Genomic DNA, 21,358 nt, shown 5'->3' on the forward strand with positions numbered 1-21,358 from the left:
CTGGGTGAGGGATGGGTACTCATGGATATTGAGGGTTTTGGCAGTAAAGCCGCTCATTCGTGTTGCCAGTGTAAGGGGGAAGTTCAGGATATCATGAATGACACCTACCAGGGGGACCTAGCCTTGCTTAGGTCAGGGAAGGCCTCGAAGAGGAAGAATTTTAATCTCAACGATGAGAACTAGGAGGCTTATAGAGATCTGGTGAGAAGTGAGATTCAAAATTTTCAAGGATGTGAACTACTGTCCAAAAGTGGTTTATATATTACACCGAACATCAAGGGGTACGCTTGTAAAACTACACGTTTTATGTTGCTAGGTTGCAGCGTCTGAACCACAGTCTCTTCGGCACCAGCGGTTGAAAAACGAAAACTTCTCGAAACCCTCGCAAACTGTGCGTGGCGCCGTGGAAGGCGCGCGGCACTTCGGGTCTTGTAGTCCGGGACGGACTCCGAGTCCCATATTGCTGTGCGGCGGGTCGTCGCGCCTGCGCAGTGCGGGCGGCGGGCAGCGCAGAGTGCGAGGCTCTTTTGTTCGTCTGAGGGGAGGGCCGTTGGCCGGGGCCTGCGGTACGCCGCTTCAGTGAGGGGGCTCGACAGCGGTCACCCGGCTTGTTGCTTTGCTGGTCGCCACTCCCCCGGCCGGCCGGACAAGACCCGCCAGTAGCGCGGCACCGATTCCTCTCGGGCTTGTGGGCGCTGCTCTGAGGTGAAGAGCCCGCTAGAGGCGGGCAAGCGGGGGGATGGCGCGCGGCGGCGGCGGCGGCGGGAGCCCTGGATCAGGGGCCGCAAGCTCGCGGCGGAGGTTAGGAGCGGGGAGCGCGCCCGAGTCCCTCTCCCTCCCCGCGCCGAGCCTTCTGCCGGGCGCAGTGGGTAGGGCGTAGAGCGCGAGAAGATGGAGAGGGCGGGGCGGCGAGTCCGGAGCCAGAGATTGAAGCGATTTGGGGTGGGCCGAGCATTTGCTGCTCGCCCTTCGGCCTGAGTAGACCAAGACAATGCTATGTGGGTTGGGTGCACGGCTGGGGGATTGGGCTGGAGAGGAAACATAGTTAATTGGGAAGAGGACTGACGGGACAGCCTGGGCGCTTGAAACAGCGTAGGGAGGGTTGACGACTGCAAGACCCGAGGTTAGAAATGTAACCTGAGAATATTGGGTTCAGCCAGGGCTGCCAGAGCAACTCCGTTTGCCGAGTTGCGGAGCAGTAACTTCGAGGAAATTGTAAGGGGGCGGGGGGCAGGGCAGCCCAAAGTGTAGTGCTTTGGGGAGGTCTGTTGAGTAAATTGGGGAAGGGTCTAGGAGGGGTGGTATTTGCCTGGTTTTGCTCGGGGACTGGGGGTGGCGGGGAGAAATTGTTAAAGTAAGTGGGCGGAGGTCCCGAGAGCTTTTCTGTGAGGCTTGCACAAGAAAAGGGAAAAACTGGCCACCGCTTGCTTCCTGGTTGATCGGCTGTAAGAATAATGTGTGAAGAAAAGATGGAACACATTTTATTCTTTTCCAGGTTTTCTACTGCCTTCACTCCGTGTTCCTTTAAGTCCAAGTGCAACTCTTGCTTTAATTGATTATTAAGTTTTTATCTGGGATTGTTGCTGGTCACAAAAGGCAGTGAAATTGTAGAAATGCGTAGTTGAGTTCATATTTAAGGAATGAAGTTAGTGAGAGATTGTGAGATGGTGTGGGAAGTTGAGAGAGAACGTGGAAAATTTCATGAGATTGTGAGATTTTTTTTCTTGAGTTCTTAAGTTTTTTAGCCAGCTTGACCTTGCTAGAAAATTTACCCCTTTACCCCTTTTCCAAAACTTCAGATGAAGGTTTTTCTTGGATTGCTGTTGCATTCAGACATGTACTGGTTCGACTCTGCTGAGGTGGCATTTACAAGAAGATCAGTTATACCAGAACCTCTGGCCGGGGGTTTAAGATACCGTTCTCAATTGTGTTAAGAATCAGGTCGGAAAAAAAAGAAAAAGAATCAGGTCGGCATTTTGGAATAGTTTTAAAAGGTCCAAGATTTTGGAATGGCTGCAGGAATAAAGTTGGGAAATTAGTGTCTGTGTTCCAAAGTGCTTACATATATTTATATGGAAAGTGATATGATTGAAGAGCACATTGTTGGAATCGTCCACTCCTTGATAAAGCTTTAGGGCAATTCAGACTGTTCAGTCCTTTACAGTTTTCTCTGTGGTGCTGTTTTCTCCACTGGCTGCTGTAGCCTAAGTTTTGTGGTTTTTTTTTTTCCATTAAAAATGTAAATATTGTGTAGCTTTGTGCTTCTATCTTCTTGATTAAAGGAGACCGAGAAAGAATACCCTATCCTGCAGTTTGACTACAGGATACTAATATTTTTATCATCATCTAAAGAAAGGAAGCAACCATTCTATCTTCTGGTGCCCATTTTAGAGACTAGGAAAATATTTCTTTTTGAATTCACACCACTTAAAGAGAGAAGTGATGCATTTTTGTCATTTTCTAGTAGTTTACCAATGAAATCTTCCCTTTTTATATACTGTCTCTGATGGTACAACAGATTTTCCGTTGTATTTGATGAATTTTTGCATCATAGTTTATTTTTCTGGGTAGTTTTTGAAATAAGATGCTAATGGATAGTTTATGGGTTCATGTAGGATGAGCCATGCCTCTTGTTCATCCAAGACTCTAACACATAGTTCATTCATATTGTTGAATGAATGGATAGGGCTTTGAGATCTTCCTGAGAATTCCCTGTGTTAGCAGAATGACTCAGTGTGTATTTATGTAATCAATTGGCCTGTTTTTGTTCTGTGACATTTGGCAGAGTAAAACTGTTGCCCTTGGCATTCTTGTCTTAGCCTCCGTTTTTAATATACTCACCCGGGTATTAAATACAGAAAAGGTATGCAGATTGTGTAAGTGGCAGTTTTAAATACTCTTAAGCCAGGACTAGGAGAGCACTCAGGATCTGGGTTTCAACAATAAACTATATAGTACTTTGAATATTTTCTGTTATGTAAGTATTTTGAAAATTTTGTGTCCTTTGTATGGAGCTAAGTATTTCTCAATAGCAATGTCTATTGAAAACTTGGATAGCCTTTCCAAGGTTAATTGGAGAAGTTATTTGAATAAGGACAAAATTCTGATCGTGTAAGTATTTGAGTTACTGCCTTTAAGCTTTTGTGATTTGCTAACCAAGAGAAGATGGCCTAATTTGTCTGTGAAATTGTGCCTTTCTTTAATAGTAGCTAACACATTGAAAGCTTAACAACTGTGGTATTTGAGAAGTTAGTGTCATTATTCTGATTTTGTTTTCTTGTCTATGAATGCTTTGGTCTCTGCTTTTAATTCCGACTTAGTCATAATTCTGGTCTTGCTTTCTAATCACTTTTATTTCATTTTAAACTAAAAGATTTGCTTCTGGTATCATTGTGTCCTGCTAATATTTACAGATCCCTGTGGCTTATATATATATATATATATATATAGTTTTATGTACATCAGCACAATGAAAAGGAGTTAGCCAAAGTTTTGGACACATCTCAGATAAATTTCTAATTTTATTTTCACACTGATATTCTAGTCCTAGATCCCAAAATTCGAGGACAAGGATTCCTTTAAAAATGAAACTCCTGCTCACAGGGTATGTGGCACAAATTCTTGTTTTTTGCTCAGTAAAGTTTTCCATCTGGAAAGCATTTGCCTCACAAACAGCCACAGCTAACGAACGAACTAAAAGCATTTAGAAACATGAGTCAGAAGGACTACAAATTGAAGATTCTATACATGCCTTCACCTGCCTTTCGATGCCTGGTAATGCTACTGATCATAATCCAGTTTGTTTGCTGATCTTTCCCTGAAAAGCTAAGAGCTTTCAACCTCTGTTCCTTGGTTATCTGATTCTGAGACATCCATTCTTATTGCCCATATGGGGTTCAGCACCATATGCCAGGTCTACCTTTAATTGAGTGTTTGAGTAAAAATAAAAACAAAATGCTTTGGTAATTACAAGAAAAAGAGAAATAATATTTGGCTAAGTTGGGTAGACGTGATGGAAAAAGTAGCATTTGCGCTAGCTCTTGAAGGATGGGTAAGATTTTGACTACTAATTTTGGACAAGATAATAGCAACCCACTCCAGTATTCTTGCCTGGAAAATTCCATGGACAGAAGAGACTGGCAGGCCGCAGTCCATGGGGTCGCAAACAGTTGGACACACTGAGCGTGTGCACACACACACTTCTAAATAAAGAGCAGATCCATGCATGGAAGAAGTGTGCAGGGTATGTTTAGGTTATCGTTTTCTGTTTTGACAGGAATGTAAGATTTGTGAGGGAAGTGGGAGTATGGAATAGGTGAATCTAAAGGGTGTTAGATGTTATACTGGAGTTTGGCCTTTCTAAGGAAGGAGGAGGAGACTTTGCAGAAAATTTTTCAGCATTTACCTGCTGCTTTCCTATTCAGTCTACTCCCACCCAAGATGGGACATCCTGCCTACCTCAGAAGTGCCTCATTGCATTTGTTAACATTAGTTCCCTGGGCTTAAATTGCCTCCCTCCAGTCCTGTTTTTCAAATGCTGTTGGAGCCTTACCTCAAATCTTGACTTTTCAAAACCTCTCTAGTCACCCTAGCTATTTATTTTTCTAAACCCCTATAATACTTTTGTGGCTACTTATTCTTGCTTATATTTCTTTTGCTAATTATTACATACTCCTGTTATTTCTTCTGTTGAAATGAAAATGAACTTCAGTTGCTTTTGTACTTTTTTGTATGTTTTTAATCTTACAGTCCTGATTCTGTGTCTTATCCTTGAGGGACTTTGGGAATTTTCCTTTACTTCAGAAAGCCTTAGTTTCCTCATTTGTGAAATGGACTTAATAGTGTTTGTTGTAAGAGTTGAAATAAGTGCCTTTCTATGCATTAAGTGTTCAGTATTCAGCAAAAGTTATATGTTATTACTAACCCTTATGACATTTTCAAAAGCCTGTACTTCTGTGAGTCTGCAGATCTGCTACTCTGGTCCAGCAGTTCCATTTGCCTGGGTCGAAGGGGTTCCTGTGATGTGGAACTTTCAGAAACTTTCAGTGCTTTAGCTGGAATGAATTGGTTACCTTTTTCCACCCAGGCTCTTAGTAAATGCTTATTGTTTTGATTTGTTTTTTTAATAGATGGTATTAAAAGCTAGTAGAGCTGTAGCCATTAACTTTTATGCCATTAACTGACTAGGCCTTGAAGCTAAGCTAGAGACAAAAGACAGGTAAGGAAAACATGGAATGGAAAAAGGAGCTAGATGAAGAAGGAATGAAGTGGGGAGTGAAATACACAGTAATTATCATCTGGTTCTTGTGTGCTGCTCCTTCAGTCTAGCTGTTTCTACCTGGCCACACTTCTGTTCCTCAGATAAAGCAAACTCTTCTCACCTTAGGACTTTGAACCCACTGTTCTGTAAATTTGGTATATTTTTCTAAGTTTTGCTGAGTTGTCTCCTTAAAATCTTTATTGAATTTGTTACAGTAATACTTCTGTTTTATGTTTTGGTGGCGCATGTGGAATCTTAGCTCCCTGACCAACCCACATCCTCTGCATTGGAAGGCGAGATCTTAACCACCGCACCACTAGGGAAGTCCCATTAATGTTTGCTTGCTTCTTGTCTGAGCCCTACTCTGCAGACACATGCATGCATAAACTCCCACTCATGCTCACTTACTTGTCCACATTAGAATATAAACTCTAAGAGACCAGGAATTTTGTTTGTGTTGTTCTCCCCATTTTTCTAGTGTCTCATGCATAATAGACGCTCAGTAGATGATGTAGGAGTATGTTCACAGAGAGAGTTAACCTAAACCTAGTCTGGGGCTTCAAGAATGCTTCTTATGGGGGCATTTTAGTTAAGGGACTTGGTTAAGTGGAGAATGGGGTAAAGGGCAAGGTAATCGTGATTGATAGGGTTAGATGCAGTGGTCTTCAGTTCAAATGCCTACAGATAATGGTATGGAGGCCTGCATTTTTACATCAGTGGCTACTGTTGAGATTGAACTGGGTTAGGAGTTACCCGGGCAGGAGATGGTGGTTACCTGGAATAGGATGGTAGTAGTGGGACTAGCGGAGAAGGCAATGGCAAGCCACTCCAGTACTCTTGCCTGGAAAATCCAATGGATGGAGGAGCCTGGTAGGCTGCAGTCCGTGGGGTCACTAAGGGTCGGACACGACTGAGCGACTTCACTTTGACTTTTCACTTTCACACTTCACTTTCACACATTGGAGAAGGAAATGGCAACCCACTCCAGTGTTCTTGCCTGGAGAATCCCAGGGACGGGGGAGCCTGGTGGACTTCCGTCTATGGGGTCACACAGAGTCGGACACGACTGAAGTGACTTAGCAGCAGCAGCAGCAGTGGGACTAGACAAATGTATAAGTTAAAAGATATTTAAGATAAAAAATCAACAGAATTTAGTAAAAGACCAGATACAGAGTATGAATAGAAATCAATGTCATAATTTTGTCCTGAACTCAGTAAAAGCTACATGAATTCTTAGACCATTCATTTAATTGAGTAATTGACCTTTTAAAAAAGTTTATCTGTAAAATCAGAGCCTGAAATCATAACCTCTGAAGTTTATTATAGAACTTTACCATATAAATCATTAAAACTAACTTTTGGTATTTATGTAGTTTCTTCATAAATCTTAAAATTCCTTTTGCAAATAATTCTGTTGAAATTTTCCATTGTTTGTATCCAGAATTTACTTCCTTTTCCTCACCTATCTATCTTCATAGGAAGATAGATTCCTTTTGCCATTTACTACAAGGTCTTTATTTTTCTGCCTGGATGAGAAAAAAGAAAGAATATAAGGAATTTCTACACTTCAGGCATATGACATGTGATTTCTCAGTTTCTGGCAGCTCTTCTCTCTCAGTCTTCCAGAAATGAGATCTTGGTTTCTGTTTTGTAATTACTGGTCATTCTTATCAGTCAGACCTGGGTCCTTCTTGAGTGTGTTCTGGAGCTGCTCTGATGTTTTGAAAAACCTAACCATGAATTTCAGCCATATACATAGAGGGGGAAAAAAGGTATTTTCTCACCAAGTTCCCATTGCACTGGATTTCAGAGTTATGCTTAAAGCAGTAAATAATTAATGAAGTAGGACATAGGTACAAATATGTAAATATGCCAGAAGGTCATAAAAAGCTCACCCCAGAGGAATTCCATGGACTTATTACACCTATTTTACAAATGAGGAAACTGAGTTTGCAGTAAATATACATAATGCCTATAGGCATAGTTTTGAGAGATCAAGGACAGGAAATATATGCTTCTGGTGCTCATACTAGCTAGCTTTCATCTGGTTAGAGGAATTATAAGGAGTCTTCAAGCAGTTCTCTTCCAGTTTCATTGCTAGGAGAAAAAAGGTCTAGAGTGAATGCTGTTGAGTATGATATAGAGGTTTTGTTTTCAAGAACATCAGTTATCACTTATTGTTCCAGACTTATTCTAAATGGGCTGGAATGATGGGTTTTATGGAGAAAGTAAAATGTTCACCTACCTTTTCGCTCAGTATGAGAATTGATTTATGTTTGCAATAATTATGTAATTTTACTGAGGAATGTAGTTTCTGTCAATCCTCTTGTAGCAGTGGCTTTTTTCCAAGGATGTGCGTCAGATCACCTAAGGAACTTTTAAAGATGAGATGCTGTGATCAAAGCAACACTGTTTGCAATAATAAAAAATAGGAAACAAACCAAATTTTCATCCTAGGTGAATGGTTAGAGTATGATGTGTCCATACAATATGGAATACTGTGCAGCTTAAGAATGGAGATCTTTATGGAGCAATGTCAGAGATACATTATATTAAAAGGCAAATTATAAAATTGTAATGTCTATTTTCACATATGTACATCTGGGTCAGTTTACATGTAGAAGGACAAAGATAGGTTTTGAGAAAGGAAACTTTGATTTCCTACATTAAGTGATTTTGTAATTGAATATGAATACACATATTACAATTAGAAAAACAAAATATTTTTAAAAATAATACACATACTCTATTTTTTGACTCATTGGATATAGACTTTTGTATTTATAAATTCCATAGGTGAGTCTTTTTCTCATTTAGGTGAAAGTTCTTTGCTCAAGGTCTGCTTTCCTGTGAATTCTGTCTTAATATAGATGGTCACCTCACCAGACCAGTGTGTTTTACCTTAGCATTTACTGAAAACACCCTACTGGTCTTGTTTCAGAAATCTGTAGATGTTACCTTGTCCTCACATCTGGAGTTTGACCTTTCTGAAAGCTGGCAAGAAATCAGCTTGGAAGTTCTGGGTTAGCCCTTTATAATTCATGTATGTGATGGCAAGCAGGAGCTATGCTCACATTGTCTTCTCAGATCCTTCTCATACCCTTTCACTCGGGCTTCACTTTATTGCACTACACTTTATTGTGTTTTGAAGATAATTGAATTTTTTACAAATTGAAGGTTTACAAGTTAAAAGTTTATGGCAACCCTGTGTCGAATAAGTCTTATCAGTGCCATTTTCCCAATAGCATCTTCTCACTTTATGTCTCTGTGTCACATTTTGGCAATTCTCTCAATATGTCAAACTTTTCATTACTGTTAAATTTGTTATAGTGATCTGTGACCAGTGATCTTTGATATTACTATTGTAATTGTTTTTGGGTGCCACAAACCATGCCCATTTAAGACAACAGAACTTAATCTGCCAGCTGTTCCAGTCTCTCTTCCTCTCCCCAGGCCTCCCTATTCCTTGAAATTAGGCCATTTAATAACACTACAATGCCCTCTAAGTAGTCAAGTGAAAGGAAAAGTTGTGTCACTCACTTTAGAGGATAAAAACTATTAAGTTTAATGAGGAAAGTGAAATTGCTCAGTTGTGTCTGACTCTTTGCGACCCCAGGGACAGTAGCCTACCAGGCTCTGCCGTCCGTGGGATTTTCCAGGCAAGAATATTGGAGTGGGCTGCCATTTCCTTCTCCAGGGGATCTTCCCAACCCAGGGATTGAACCTGGGTCTCCTGCATTGCAGACAGACGCTTTACCATCTGAGCCACCAGGAAGTTTAATGAGGAAGGCATGTTTAAAGCCGAAGGCCAAAGATAGGCACTGGTTAGCCAAGTTATGAATGCAAAGAAAGTTTCTGAAGGAAATTAAGTGCTACTCCAGTGAGCACATGAATGAAAAGAAAACAGCCTTTTGCTTATATGTAGAAAGTTTTAATGGTCTGGATAGAAGATTAAACCAGTTACAGCATTTCCTTAAGGCAAAGTCTAATCCAGAGAAGGCCCTAACTCCTCTCCCTAACTTCTAAATTTTATGAAAGCCTTGCAAGGTAAAGTAGCTGCAGAAAAGTCAGCAGAGTTTGGTTTTTAAGATTTAAAGAAAGAAGCTGTCTTTGTAACTTAAAAGTGCAAGGTGATGCAAGTGGTGCAAGTGCTGATGTAGAAGGTACAGCAAGTTATCTAGAAGATCTAGCTAAAATAATTAATGTAGTTGCTACAGTAAACAACATATTTTCAGTGTAGATGAAACAACCTTCTATTGGAAGAAGATGCCATCTAGGACTTTGTCATAGCAAGAGAGAAGAAGTCAATACCTGGCTTCAAAGGACAGGCTGACTCTACAGGGTCTAATATAGCTGGTGACTTTCAGCTGAAGCCAGTGCTCATTTACCATTCCAAAAATCTTAGGGCCCTTAAAAATCTACTCTGACTGTGTTCTATAAATGGAATAACAAAACCTGGATGACAGCACATCTGTTTACAACATGGCCCCCAAAGCTGCTTTTTTGGTCTTAGCAATGTATGGTGCTTTCCTTATATCCCTTTTTTTCCAGACTATTCTGTTTCCCAGTTTCAGACAAAAACTCTTAAGCTTTCTCTATTGCCCAGTGCATCTCCTTAACAATAACTTTATCATTTTAAATCTTAATTTATTTCACATGAAAAAACTAATACTTGGTGTGAAAAGATCTGCTGCACACAATAAAGTAACAGTATTTTAAGCCCACTGTTGAGGCCTACTGCTCAGGAAAAAAAGATTATTTTCAAAATATTACTGCTCATTGATAATACACTTGGTCACCCAAGAGCTCTAAATGGAGATGTAAAAGATTAATGTTGTTTTCATGCCTGCAAACACAGCATCATTCTGCAGCTAGTGAATCCAGGAGTCATTTTGACTTTCAAGTTTTATTATTTAAGAAATACATTTTGTAAGGCTATAATGGCCATAGATGTTGAATTGAAACTCCAATACTTTGGCCACCTCATGCGAAGAGTTGACTCATTGGAAAAGACCCTGATGCTGGGAGGGATTGGGGGCAGGAGGAGAAGGGGGCAACAGAGGATGAGATGGCTGGATGGCATCACGGACTCGATGGACATGAGTTTGGGTAAACTCCGGGAGTTGGTGATGGACAGGAAGGCCTGGTGTGCTGCGATTCATGGGGTTGCAAAGAGTTGGACACGACTGAGCGACTGAACTGAACTGAACGGCCATAGATAGTGACTCCTCTGATAGATCTGGGGAAAGAAAATTGAAAACCTTCTGGAAAGGATTCACCATTCTCGATACCATTAAGAACATTCGTGGTTCATTGGAAGAGGTCAAAATATAAACACTAATAGGAATTTGGAAGAAGTTAATTCCCCACTCTTATGGATGACCTTGAGGAGTTCAAGACTTTAGTGAAGGAAATGCACATGTAGTGGAATTAGCAAGAGAATTAGAAGTGGAGTCTGAAGAGTAAATTGCTGCAATCTCAAAATAACTTCAACTGATGAGGAGTTGCTTCCTATGGTTGAGCCAAATAAGTGGTTTCTTGAGATAGAATCTATTCCTGGTGGAGATACTCTGAAGGTGGTTGAAATGACAACAGAAGATTTAGAATATTATACAAACTCATTTGATAAAGCAACAGCAGGGTTTGACAGGACTGACTCCAATTTTGAAAGAAATTCTTGGGTAAAAGGCTGTCAAACAGTATGAATGATACAAAGAAAGCAGTTTGTGAAAGGAAGAGTCAATGTGGAGAACTTCATTGTTGTCTTATTTTAAGAAACTGTCATAACCACCACATCTTTCATAATGCACCACCTTCATCAGTCCGCAGCCATCAACATGAAGGCAAGACTCTTCACTAGCAGAAAGATTATGACTTGCTGAAGGTTCAAATGATGGTTAGCATTTTTAGCAGTATTTTTTGTTTAAGGTATATATGTATTGGTTCTTTAGACATAGTGCTTGCTATTGCATGCTTAGTAGTCTACAGTATAGTGTGAACAACTGTTATATGCAGTGGGAAAAGAGAAAAGTTGTGAGACTTATTGTAGAGGTCTGGAGGTATGCCTGTTTTCAAAAACAGAATGCCTAATCCTGTGTCTGATACTTCACTGTCTTCTGCCAGCAAGCAGCATTGTTACTTCTTTCCGTTTTCTAGCTCTTAACTGTAGGAATGGAGCGGTGTTTAGGAGAATCTCAACTGTGTTTTTTTCTCTTAAAGAGCTATGAGTTCATGACTTTTGCTTCAGATTTACACTATTCCTAGATTCATTGGGAACAAGTTTGGGTTCTTAAAACTGGCATTTTCTCAGTAATTCTCTGTAGCCGATTTGCTAAGCAACAAAAATACAAAATTCTGTACGTGTCAGGGCTTCCCTATTGGCTCAGCAGCGAAGAATCCACCTGCAATGCAGGAGACGTGAGTTTGATCCCTGGGTCCGGAAGAACCCCTGGAGGAGGAAATGGCAACCCATTTTCCTAGCAGTGTTCTTGCCAGGAAAATCCCATGGACAGAGGAGCCTGGCGGGCTGCTGTCCATGGGGTTGCAAAGAGTCGGACATGACTGAAACAACTGAGCACACAGCACTTGTCAATTTAAAAGATTCAGAAGATTCTTGGGGCCCTAAAAACCAAAACTTTGTCACACCTGATGATTTCATTAACAGCTGTTGTTCATTCGCTAAGTTTCGACCCCATGGATGCAGCACACCAGGTTCCTCTGTCCTCTACAATCTCCCAGAGTCTGCTCAAATTCATGTCGATTGAGTCAGTGATGCTATCTAACCATCTCTTCCTCAGCCGCCCCCTTCTTTTGCCTTCAGTCTTTCCCAGCATGAGGGTCTTTTCAAGTGAGTCTGCTCTCCACATCAGCAGACTCACTGGAAAAGACCAAGTAGTTTTTAAATACCTATACATATTCCAAGGTCTTAACTGAGAGAAATCAGTTAGTCACTTCCTTATTTACTGATGACAAATTGTAGAGAGGATCAAGTCAGACCTTTAGATCCTTTCCATGTACAGACAGGAGGGAAATCTCCCTGTAAGTATGTTGTTGTTTGGTCTAGCTCCTAGGTCTGTGTATGTGGCAGGGTCATTAACCCAGCCCTGCTAGGAGATGTGCATGCTGATTGTGTGACCTTGGGAGGTTTATATCCTGTAAATCTGTTGTGTTATCTCTGAGGTGTCAATGCCATCTGAATGGCTTATTTTATAGGATGATTTCAAAGATCAAATGAGTTGTGGTAGCACATTAACTGTAAAATGCAATATAAATGTGAAGTATTATTTTTTAGGCATTTTACATGTGGCAGATCAGACTTCCCTGGTGGTCTAGTGGTTCAGAATCCACCTGTCAAAGCAGGGCACATGGGTTCAATCCCTGCTTTGGAAGATCCCCCGTGCCTTGGGGTAGCTAGGCCTGTGCACCACAACTACTGATGTCTGCCCTCCAGAGACCGGCCATCCCCAGCTACTGAAGCCCCGGTGCCCTGGAGCCCATACTCTTGCAACAAGAGAAGCCACTGCAATGAGAAACCTGTGCACCAAAACTAGAGAGTAGCCCCCACTCTCTGCAACTAGATAAAGCCTGCGTGCAGCAGTGAAGACCCAGCACAGACAAAAGTTAAAATTAAATTTTTTTAATGTGGCAGATACAGTTAAATATTTAGGTAAAAACTGTAGCAGCTTAACTGATCGTAGGTATTTTTGTCTGAAACATCGTGATGAGCCTTAAGAAGACTTGTCCACGGACTAAGGTTTCTGAGTTAATTTAGAACTGTTCACCTGTGTGTACATATAGTACGTTCTGGTATATATCTTGACCCTTTGTTCACTGATTTTGGCACTTGTTATGCTATAATTTGGTTGCCAGGATATTTAGAGAAAGTGGCAAATAGAATTGACTAATGGCATTTTTCCATTGTGCTTCTACTCTGATATGAGTTACTTTGATATTTCCTTGTCAAGCAATTCCAACTGAGAGCCCTCCTTCCAGATGTTACTGCTGGTATTTGGAGACTGCTGTATTCAAGGAGAGGGGATTTCTCTTGACATTATCAGTTTGGAAAGTATATGCAAATGACTGGCCTGTCATAATATTTAAGGGAGATCTTGGCTTGTCTGACTTCCCTGGTGGCTCAGACGGTAAAGAGTCTGCTCACAATGCGGAAGACCCAAGTTCAATCCTTGAGTCAGAAAGGTTCCCTAGGGAAGGAAATGGCAATTCACTCCAGTATTCTGGAAAATCCCACGGATGGAGAACCCTGGAGGGCTACAGTCTATGGGGTTGCAAAGAGTTGGACACGACTGAGCGACTCACACTTTCACTTTGGCTTGTCTGAAAGTGCTTGGTTTTGTGGGAAGAGTTGTGTATTTAATCCACTTCTTGACTAACTTTGACAAATGGCTTATTTAGGACCCCAGAGATGTACCAGTAAATAAGGAAAAAACTCACATTGGGAAACCTGGCTGGGAATCTCCAATATAAAGAATCTAACCTGCAGACAGGTGCTGGGATGAGCTAGTCAAGAAAACTCAAGACAGAAGTGGAGATCTATTTTCTACATTCTTTATTTCTCATTTGAATTGCTCTTAGGACAATGAGTTTAAGTGAGTAAGAGGAAAATCAAGAAGTCTCACTCCAGATTTCCCAGTAGCTAGAGATGAGGTAGAAACTGTCATTATTTTGTAGTAGCAGGACTTTTTGTAAGACAAATACAGCTATTAATGTAGACAACACAGATAAATAGCTCTTAATTCTGAAGCCAGAATGATAAGACTGCCTTTACTTTCTTTAATTGCTTAAAAGAAGGTTGAATAGGGGACAGTTAATGGTTTGGAGTTGTCTGTAAACCACTGTTTTCTTTCTGTCTGTTTAGAAAGGGAGTGGCTTCTAATTTCTGAGTCCAAACTAACGTAGGAAGTTGTGGTACCCTTTGTTATTGAAAGGTAACTGTAAGTTTATTTTTCTCTGCACATTAACCAAAGACTGATGATAAATCTTGCAAAGAGTAGCACTTGTTCTTGGGAGCAGCTACTACTGCAGCACTTATCCTAAAGAAAAATTAATTTGTTTTCTTTCCTGATAAAATAACACTTATCATGGCAATCAGAATTCTGAAAACCTGAAAATACTTCCCTCCAGGAAGAAGAACAGCCTTTGAATCAGAGGCACAATAGCCAATAATTAGCCAAAGCTGACATTCAATGAATGCACTGATTAGTCTGTTCAGTAACAGAAGAAAAGGAAAACTCATGTGGCACTAAAACATAGAGGGGTTGGGGAGGGAAGGAAAGCAAAATCTTTGGTATGTAAAAGAAGAGGAATGAGCAAATGTAAATGAAGAGGAAGAGTCAGCATAGATGGGTGTCTGAGCTTGTGGACAGGGGCATTGGGTGTTGCCATAGACCACACTAGAAGCACCTCAGAAAACTTTTTTCGTGTGAAAAAGTTCAGAACGCCTTTAGTGGAAGAGGTATCTTTATTTTTAATTGGCAGACATGAGGTTTCTGGAAAACAGGGACCACTACTTACTCTCTTGAATCTCCAGTCTCCAGCAGTGTCTAAAATTTTCCAGCAGCCAACCTAATGTTTGTTGTTTCACTAGTCCGAATTGCTCATATGTACCGAAATGAGAATATCTCAGAATGTAAACTGACGCAACATCTGTAGATACTTTAACTGATTCACAATGGTGAGTCTGATTTTTATGAAAGGTTTTTTTCATATAGTCTATAGATGAGTTCTTTCTAAATATATTCTGTTCACATGCCAATTTAAAAATATGTAGAAGTGTTTATACTTTCACTCAGTAAGACTCCTTTCCCAAGGATGCTAGAAATAAGCAGTTTAACCCCCAAATTGGCACTTCCTTAAATACAAACATGAAACATGGTAGTAACCACTTTCTTTTCTTGGATCATCTGCTATACTTTTTTTTTTTACAGTTCTTTTTTTTTTTTTTTGGAGGCTAATTATTTTACAATATTATATTGGTTGGTTTTGCCATACATTGACATGAATCCGCCCCGGGTGTACATGAGTTCCCCTTCCCGAAGATCATCTGCTATACTTTTGACTCTAGTTCCTGCTGGTAGCTGATCTATCAGTTTGTAGATTTCAGCCAGTTTTGTAGATCAATTTTATTGTGTTAGTATCTTATGGCGCCACCTACTGACACAGTTGTAGGCTTTATGCCTACCCAGCAGTTAGAAGAGTTGTGCAAAGGACCAAAGAGAACAGATTTGTAGGGGACTGGAAAAACCCTTAGAGGTTACTGTGCGTGTGTGCTAAATCGCTTCAGTTGTGTCTGACTCTTTGCAACCTGTTGACTGTAGCCCACCAGGCTCCTCTGTCCATAGGATTCTCCAGGCAAGAATACCGGAGTGGGTTGCCATACCCTCCTCCAAGGGATCTTCTCAACCCAGGGATCGAACCCATGTCTCTTATGTCTCCTGCATTGGCAGGTGGGTTCTTTACCACTAACACCACCTGGGAAGCCCTAGAGGTTACCTTGCCTGATGATATATTATACAAAAGAATACAGGTTTTGTTATCTGTGATATCTTTTTTCCCATACTTCCAAATTCATTAGAGAATCTCATGGTCATTTTGGCATTTTTATGAATCTTTCTCAGACTTAGAAATAAAAAGAATAAAAACTTAACAAATGAGAATTAATGGTGGCATTCTTAGAAAAGAAAAACCACATAAAAAATTTTAAGGGAACTCAAAAGAGATGGTGCTTAACAATGCAGAAGAATTGTATATATTATATATGCATATACAGAAGGGAAAATTAAACTAGATGTCTAATAAATAGGATAAGCCATTTCCCATAGTAAAAATCCAAGTCGAATACTTTGGTGAAATTGAAAAGCATTCAGAGAATAGGAGAAAATATGGATCAGTGGGTTATATATATTGTAGGTTTGATGTATAGACCTTATTTTGGGGAAGATTGCTTTTCTTTAATGTAATACTTTTGGTATCATAAGTAAAGAAGTATTGGGAGTTATTTTTAAACTTAGAATGAGTATAAAAGTTTTAAGTGGATATGCAGGCATAAAGAAGTTTTGCTATGAGATTAATTGGAGCTGTTTTAGAAAACTAACTTTCTAGTTCAACATAATCAGAAAACTCTCGGGTATTGAAAATGAATAGGCATAACATTTAATAACAGCATCGTGCCTTGTTAAAGTCATTTTTTATATCCCTGGTTTTCTTATCCACATATTCCCCTAAGAAGAGTGCCCTAATGTCCTTTTTATTTCCTTTATCATTGTAGCAGCGTCATCCTTTATACCAGAAAGCTGGCGGGCACTATGGGGAAAAAACAAAACAAGAAGAAAGTGGAGGAGGTGCTAGAAGAAGAGGAAGAAGAATATGTGGTGGAAAAAGTTCTAGACCGTCGAGTGGTAAAGGGCAAAGTGGAGTATCTCCTAAAGTGGAAGGGGTTCTCAGAGTAAGTTTCATTCACCCAGAAAGATCTGTTCATCCGATCACCAGCTGTTTCTCAGGAGACTGATAATGTGCATGACACAGGGCAGAGGGTGCTCTGATGGGTATGTGACTCTGGCTTGGCCTCCAGGGCTTATAGTCTAATTAGGAAAATGATCTACATGTACAAAATGCTATCATGCATGACCAGTTTCTGATGAGCAGTTTTGTGTGTGACTTAAGACTGATGCAAGTTTGCAAAGAGAAAGTAAACTTTCTTTTGAAGGAGGCAGCTTTTGATTTGTGTTAATACTAAAAAGCCCCCTACCACCTCCCAAGAAATTTGAGCTTTGTCAAGTTCTTGGTCTTGGATAGAATCTAGTTCTTTTCGAAGAAAGGCAGCTTTCATCCTCCTGTGCCTCTCCGTGGTGTGAGTGTGTACTAACTTTGTGACTCACGTGCCTTTCTTTGGTTTCAGTGAGGATAACACATGGGAACCAGAAGAGAACCTGGATTGCCCTGACCTCATTGCTGAGTTTCTGCAGTCACAGAAAACAGCACACGAGACAGATAAATCAGAGGGAGGCAAGCGCAAAGCTGATTCTGATTCGGAAGATAAGGGGGAGGAGAGCAAACCAAAGAAGAAGAAAGAAGAGGTAAGACTTGAAGTAAGAATTTTTACTAGCCCAGAATTCATGCTGCTGTCAAAGAAGCTGATAGCCAGATAATTTCAGCACTTTTGTTCTGCTGCTGCTTGGATGTCAGTCCTTTTACAGTCTTAGATAGGCTCTAATGCTTTAAAAATGTCTGGGGGCTCTCTCATGAAGCCACATAATCTTCTCACATCTGAGATTTTAGAACAAGTAAGTGCAGGGTATTAATTTGTGTGAGGAGATGCTGCCAGTGTTTAAATCATTTCCGGTTTTAATACATTCAGTACCATAAAGTAAGGTACCTTTTGAGTGTGAAGAAACTATTGTGAACATTTATTTTGCTTGAGATGAATGTCCCTTTTTACACATGGGGAAACCTCAAGCACATCAAAACTTGATGGAATAATCACTCTGATTCCAAAAGGCTTGTGACTTAGAGCCAAAGAACTGGTGAAATGTTGGCAGAAGGATTTGATTACATTATCATCAAAACAGGAATAGTTCTAGTCTGGAGAACAATCCCATACAGTTAAAATTGTTCCATCTGGTTTTTACAGTCAGAAAAGCCACGAGGCTTTGCCCGGGGTTTGGAACCAGAGCGGATTATTGGAGCTACGGACTCCAGTGGAGAACTCATGTTCCTAATGAAATGGTGAGTCTACCAGTGGCTCTGTGTGTTGTTGTTTTCTTCTCATCTGTTCCATGCCAAAGGAAGAGAGGTAGACCTTGGAAACTCTAGTTGCCCAGGTGTGAAATCTTTAAGATGGCATAGTCCTTCAGTAGTTACCCTCGGCCTGACTGCCAACCTGGTCTCATGAGTTACAGGTAGGGCCCTTAGGATTCTCATATTTTTGCCCCACCACCCTTTATTTTTATTTTTTTAGGAGGTGGGAGAAAATCTAGAGTGGAGAGGTGTATACAGGAAGGAATCACATTTCACTTCTGTAATAAAGGGGGGGGGATGAAATATGATTGAACCATCCTCCCTTTCCACCACCTTCTTAATAGAGATCGGGCTAGCCCCAGGATCAGAAATTCTGTTAACTTCTCAGGGTTAGGAAAGGATTTCTGAAGCTCTTTCTTTGTCCTGGTTAGATCCTTTTCAGTTGGTGCAAATTTTCAATTGCAAAGTCTGCCAGCAGGGGTCAGCAAGGCCCCTTTACTAAACGCAGAGAAAGAAGCCTGCTTTTTTTTCACTATAACCAGTGGTAGTAGTACTCCATGAAACATCTTAATGAAAGTAGTTGTCCTGATAATTAACCCAAAGTTCTCTACTCTGTCCAAAAGGAAGACTTTCTTCCCTTTTTCTTTCTTGTTGGAAATGCTTGCTCTCCTCTCCCCAAAGTGGAGCTTAATCACTGCCTTTAAAATATAAATTAGGAGTGAATAATTCTAAGCCTTTGCCAAGGAAGCATTATTCTAGGGACTTTATCCTTTTGTCAGTCTAGAACCTTCTTGGAAACTTGTATCTACTAATTTCTCTCCTTTAGAAGGTGGCAAGAAAGGCCTAACTTGAACACTGGAAGCCAGTCTCATAGCTGGCTAAACCTCTTATTTTTTTCCCATGCATTCCCTAGGTGTTTATTGAACCTGACCTTCTTTAGCTTATTTATTGCTGACCTATAGGAGAAACGTTCATTTTTAAGGTGCTGCATATGGGGGAAAAGAATTAATACCAGGAGTTACTCAGTCCAATTATGATATACTTTTGTGTGGCTGTATGTGACCAGTCTGAGTAATGGTAGCACTTCCTTATTGCTTGACATTACATCCCTTTGGTTGACGCACTAGTATGTGTAAAGATTATAGCTGAATGTAACTGCAAGTTAAGATTGGATGTGATTATAAAACCAAGTTCATTTTAAAGTTATTTCTCCTAGAGAATGGAGATACTTGTTCATTTCCCTAAGTAGCTATTTTTCTGTGCAGTAAAATGACTGAACTGTTACCTCAGAGGCTGTTGTTGAATTGTCAAGTAAGGGGTAGGCTGCTTCAGGCTCCCATACTGTTATACTTCTTTTCCCTCCCATTCTCTTTTATCTGTTGTTCAAAAACATACTTTCCTGGCTTACTCTTCCCTGGGTTGGTGGGGCGGTGTGGCTTAGGTATACATGTTGCTGGGGTTCCAGAAGTCTGGTGTGGTGCCTCATCAGAGATCCCCTCATACATATATCTGTCTGCTGCCTGCCCTGTGCTATTGCTTTCATGTAGATGTCCCCAATGACCTGAAGAGAGAGCTTATGCCTAAGTCCCTTGTAATATGTATGTGGTTTTCAATTTTTGAGAACATTTTAAAATTCAGAAAAATATAGAGAATTACATAATAGTCCCTCCTTTATTTTCTACCTCCCAGTTTTGAAGCACCATTTCAAAGCACCTGGGAGTTGTGGCCTATCTGTGTGCGCATGGTATTTGGTAGTGTTAAACAGTGTGGTTATGAGTCAGCAAGAAAATCTCCACCTGCATTGGCTCTGGCCAGAGCCAGATTGGTATTAAATCTTATTATCCAGCATGGTATTAAATCCTGTTACTAGGCCAGGATCTCTCCATGGGCTTTTAGTAGCTGGGATATGGCTTTGGAGGAATATGGTAGCTTCTCTTACTCCTTCAGAGAATCTGAGAGTGTCATGTTTTTTCTGTGTGGGGGTGTTCAGAGGTTCCCAGGGATTCAGAGTTAGCTTTTGACAAAGAGGGTATTTTCAATGGGAAAAGATATCAGAGGATATTACTTGACGAAAAACTGCTAATAAATGATGCTTACCCCATGTTATCATCCTTCCCTGACCTGACTTCTGGAATTAATATTTTCAAAGCCCAATTTCTTGGGAGATCCATGTTAGGAGACCACCAGCACCTGGTCTCAAAGTCTTTTTGTGCTTTGTTCTACAGGAAGAACTCTGATGAGGCTGACCTGGTCCCTGCGAAGGAAGCCAATGTCAAGTGCCCGCAGGTTGTCATATCCTTCTATGAGGAAAGGCTGACGTGGCATTCTTACCCCTCAGAGGATGATGACAAAAAAGATGATAAGAATTAACTTTCTTGAATACCAGCCCCTGTCACATCTGACTGTGGGTTTCAAGTGGGGAAAGAAGGAGTTCTACTTGTCTTGACACCATAAAGGTGGCTTGAGAAGATGTCCTTTGAAGAGCCAGTATAGTTTCTGTGCCCTACAGCAGCCCAAGTGCTTTAAAGCCGTTCCATGCTGTATAGTTTGCACACCCGTCCCGGTGGAGGGGAAGGAGGGTCAGTGTTTCAAGGCAGTCCGTTCTGAACTTTGCTTAAAAAAAAAGCAAAGGGCCTTCTATGAAGGACAAAACGCAGAATGGGATGTGGGAGAGCAAGAGATACTGTAGATCTTCAAAGAGCATCTCCACAACCCACACAGCCTTCTTCCTGATAGTGTTAACTCTGCATTTTTACAGCGTAGCATGTGTGTAGTTTTTGGCTATTACTGGTGTATTATGGGGTGGGTGGGGTGGGGTGGGGTGGGAAAGAAGGGAGATGGGTTAGGTTCATTTTTGTTAAAATTTGGGGAAACGAAACGAAAGAACAACTAATGATGATTGGGTTTTGTGTCCAGAATATTGTATCCTTTCAAAAAATGTCATTGGCAACCTAAATGAGGACTGTGAGAGACTGTTTAAAAGCTGTGAATGCCTGAAACTTAGAAGCCAAGGTATTCCCTGCCTGAGCTTAATGCTGTTCCCAACAAAGGACTAAGAAGCTACCAAAGCTGTCATTTGGGGGATGGAAACTGGTTGGGGAGGAAAAGTCTTATTGGAGTGTATACACAGGCAGATCTTTCTGTCTTAGAGGTGCTACTTCATGAAACTGACAAGACGACCCTTTCTTTTCCTATTGTGAAGTTACAAATAGCAGATTCTCCATCCAAGCCACTGGTGAAGTATTTAGGGAAGGGCAGAGAGTGGTATAGGAGGTAAGTGAGTAGGGAAAGACAAGGGCCGGTGCTCATAGGGTGGAAAACTCTTGGAGCCTCTGTTTTTTGAAC

General features: G+C 40.7%; 1 protein-coding gene across 2 annotated transcripts; it reads left to right on the top strand.

The window, feature by feature from the left end:
• The first annotated feature begins 497 nt into the window (after positions 1 to 497).
• Positions 498 to 20,814, top strand: CBX1 (chromobox 1). 2 transcript variants are annotated; one of them, XM_055407656.2, is made up of 5 exons: positions 498 to 801; positions 16,545 to 16,721; positions 17,175 to 17,352; positions 17,907 to 18,001; positions 20,239 to 20,814. In XM_055407656.2, the coding sequence occupies exons 1-5, from the start codon at positions 740 to 742 to the stop codon at positions 20,381 to 20,383; spliced, it is 657 nt and encodes a 218-aa protein (XP_055263631.1). In that variant the 5' UTR covers positions 498 to 739; the 3' UTR covers positions 20,384 to 20,814. The 2 variants fall into 2 exon arrangements, with proteins under 2 accessions (XP_055263631.1, XP_055263632.1); XM_055407657.2 differs by having other exon boundaries at positions 498 to 705.
• The last annotated feature ends 544 nt before the right edge of the window (positions 20,815 to 21,358 follow it).

This window comes from Moschus berezovskii, chromosome 20, assembly GCF_049115385.1.
Source record: "Moschus berezovskii isolate FMDL1 chromosome 20, NW_MosBer_1.0, whole genome shotgun sequence".
Lineage (NCBI taxonomy): Eukaryota > Metazoa > Chordata > Mammalia > Artiodactyla > Moschidae > Moschus > Moschus berezovskii.

Excerpts from the sequence above, each read along its gene's own strand:
- CBX1 (XM_055407656.2), top strand. The coding sequence starts at position 740 with ATGGCGCGCGGCGGCGGCGGCGGCGGGAGCCCTGGATCAGGGGCCGCA. Across the intron at positions 17,353-17,906 it reads CAAAGAAGAAGAAAGAAGAG|TCAGAAAAGCCACGAGGCTT; the intron begins GTAAGACTTGAA and ends TGGTTTTTACAG. Across the intron at positions 18,002-20,238 it reads CTCATGTTCCTAATGAAATG|GAAGAACTCTGATGAGGCTG; the intron begins GTGAGTCTACCA and ends TTTGTTCTACAG.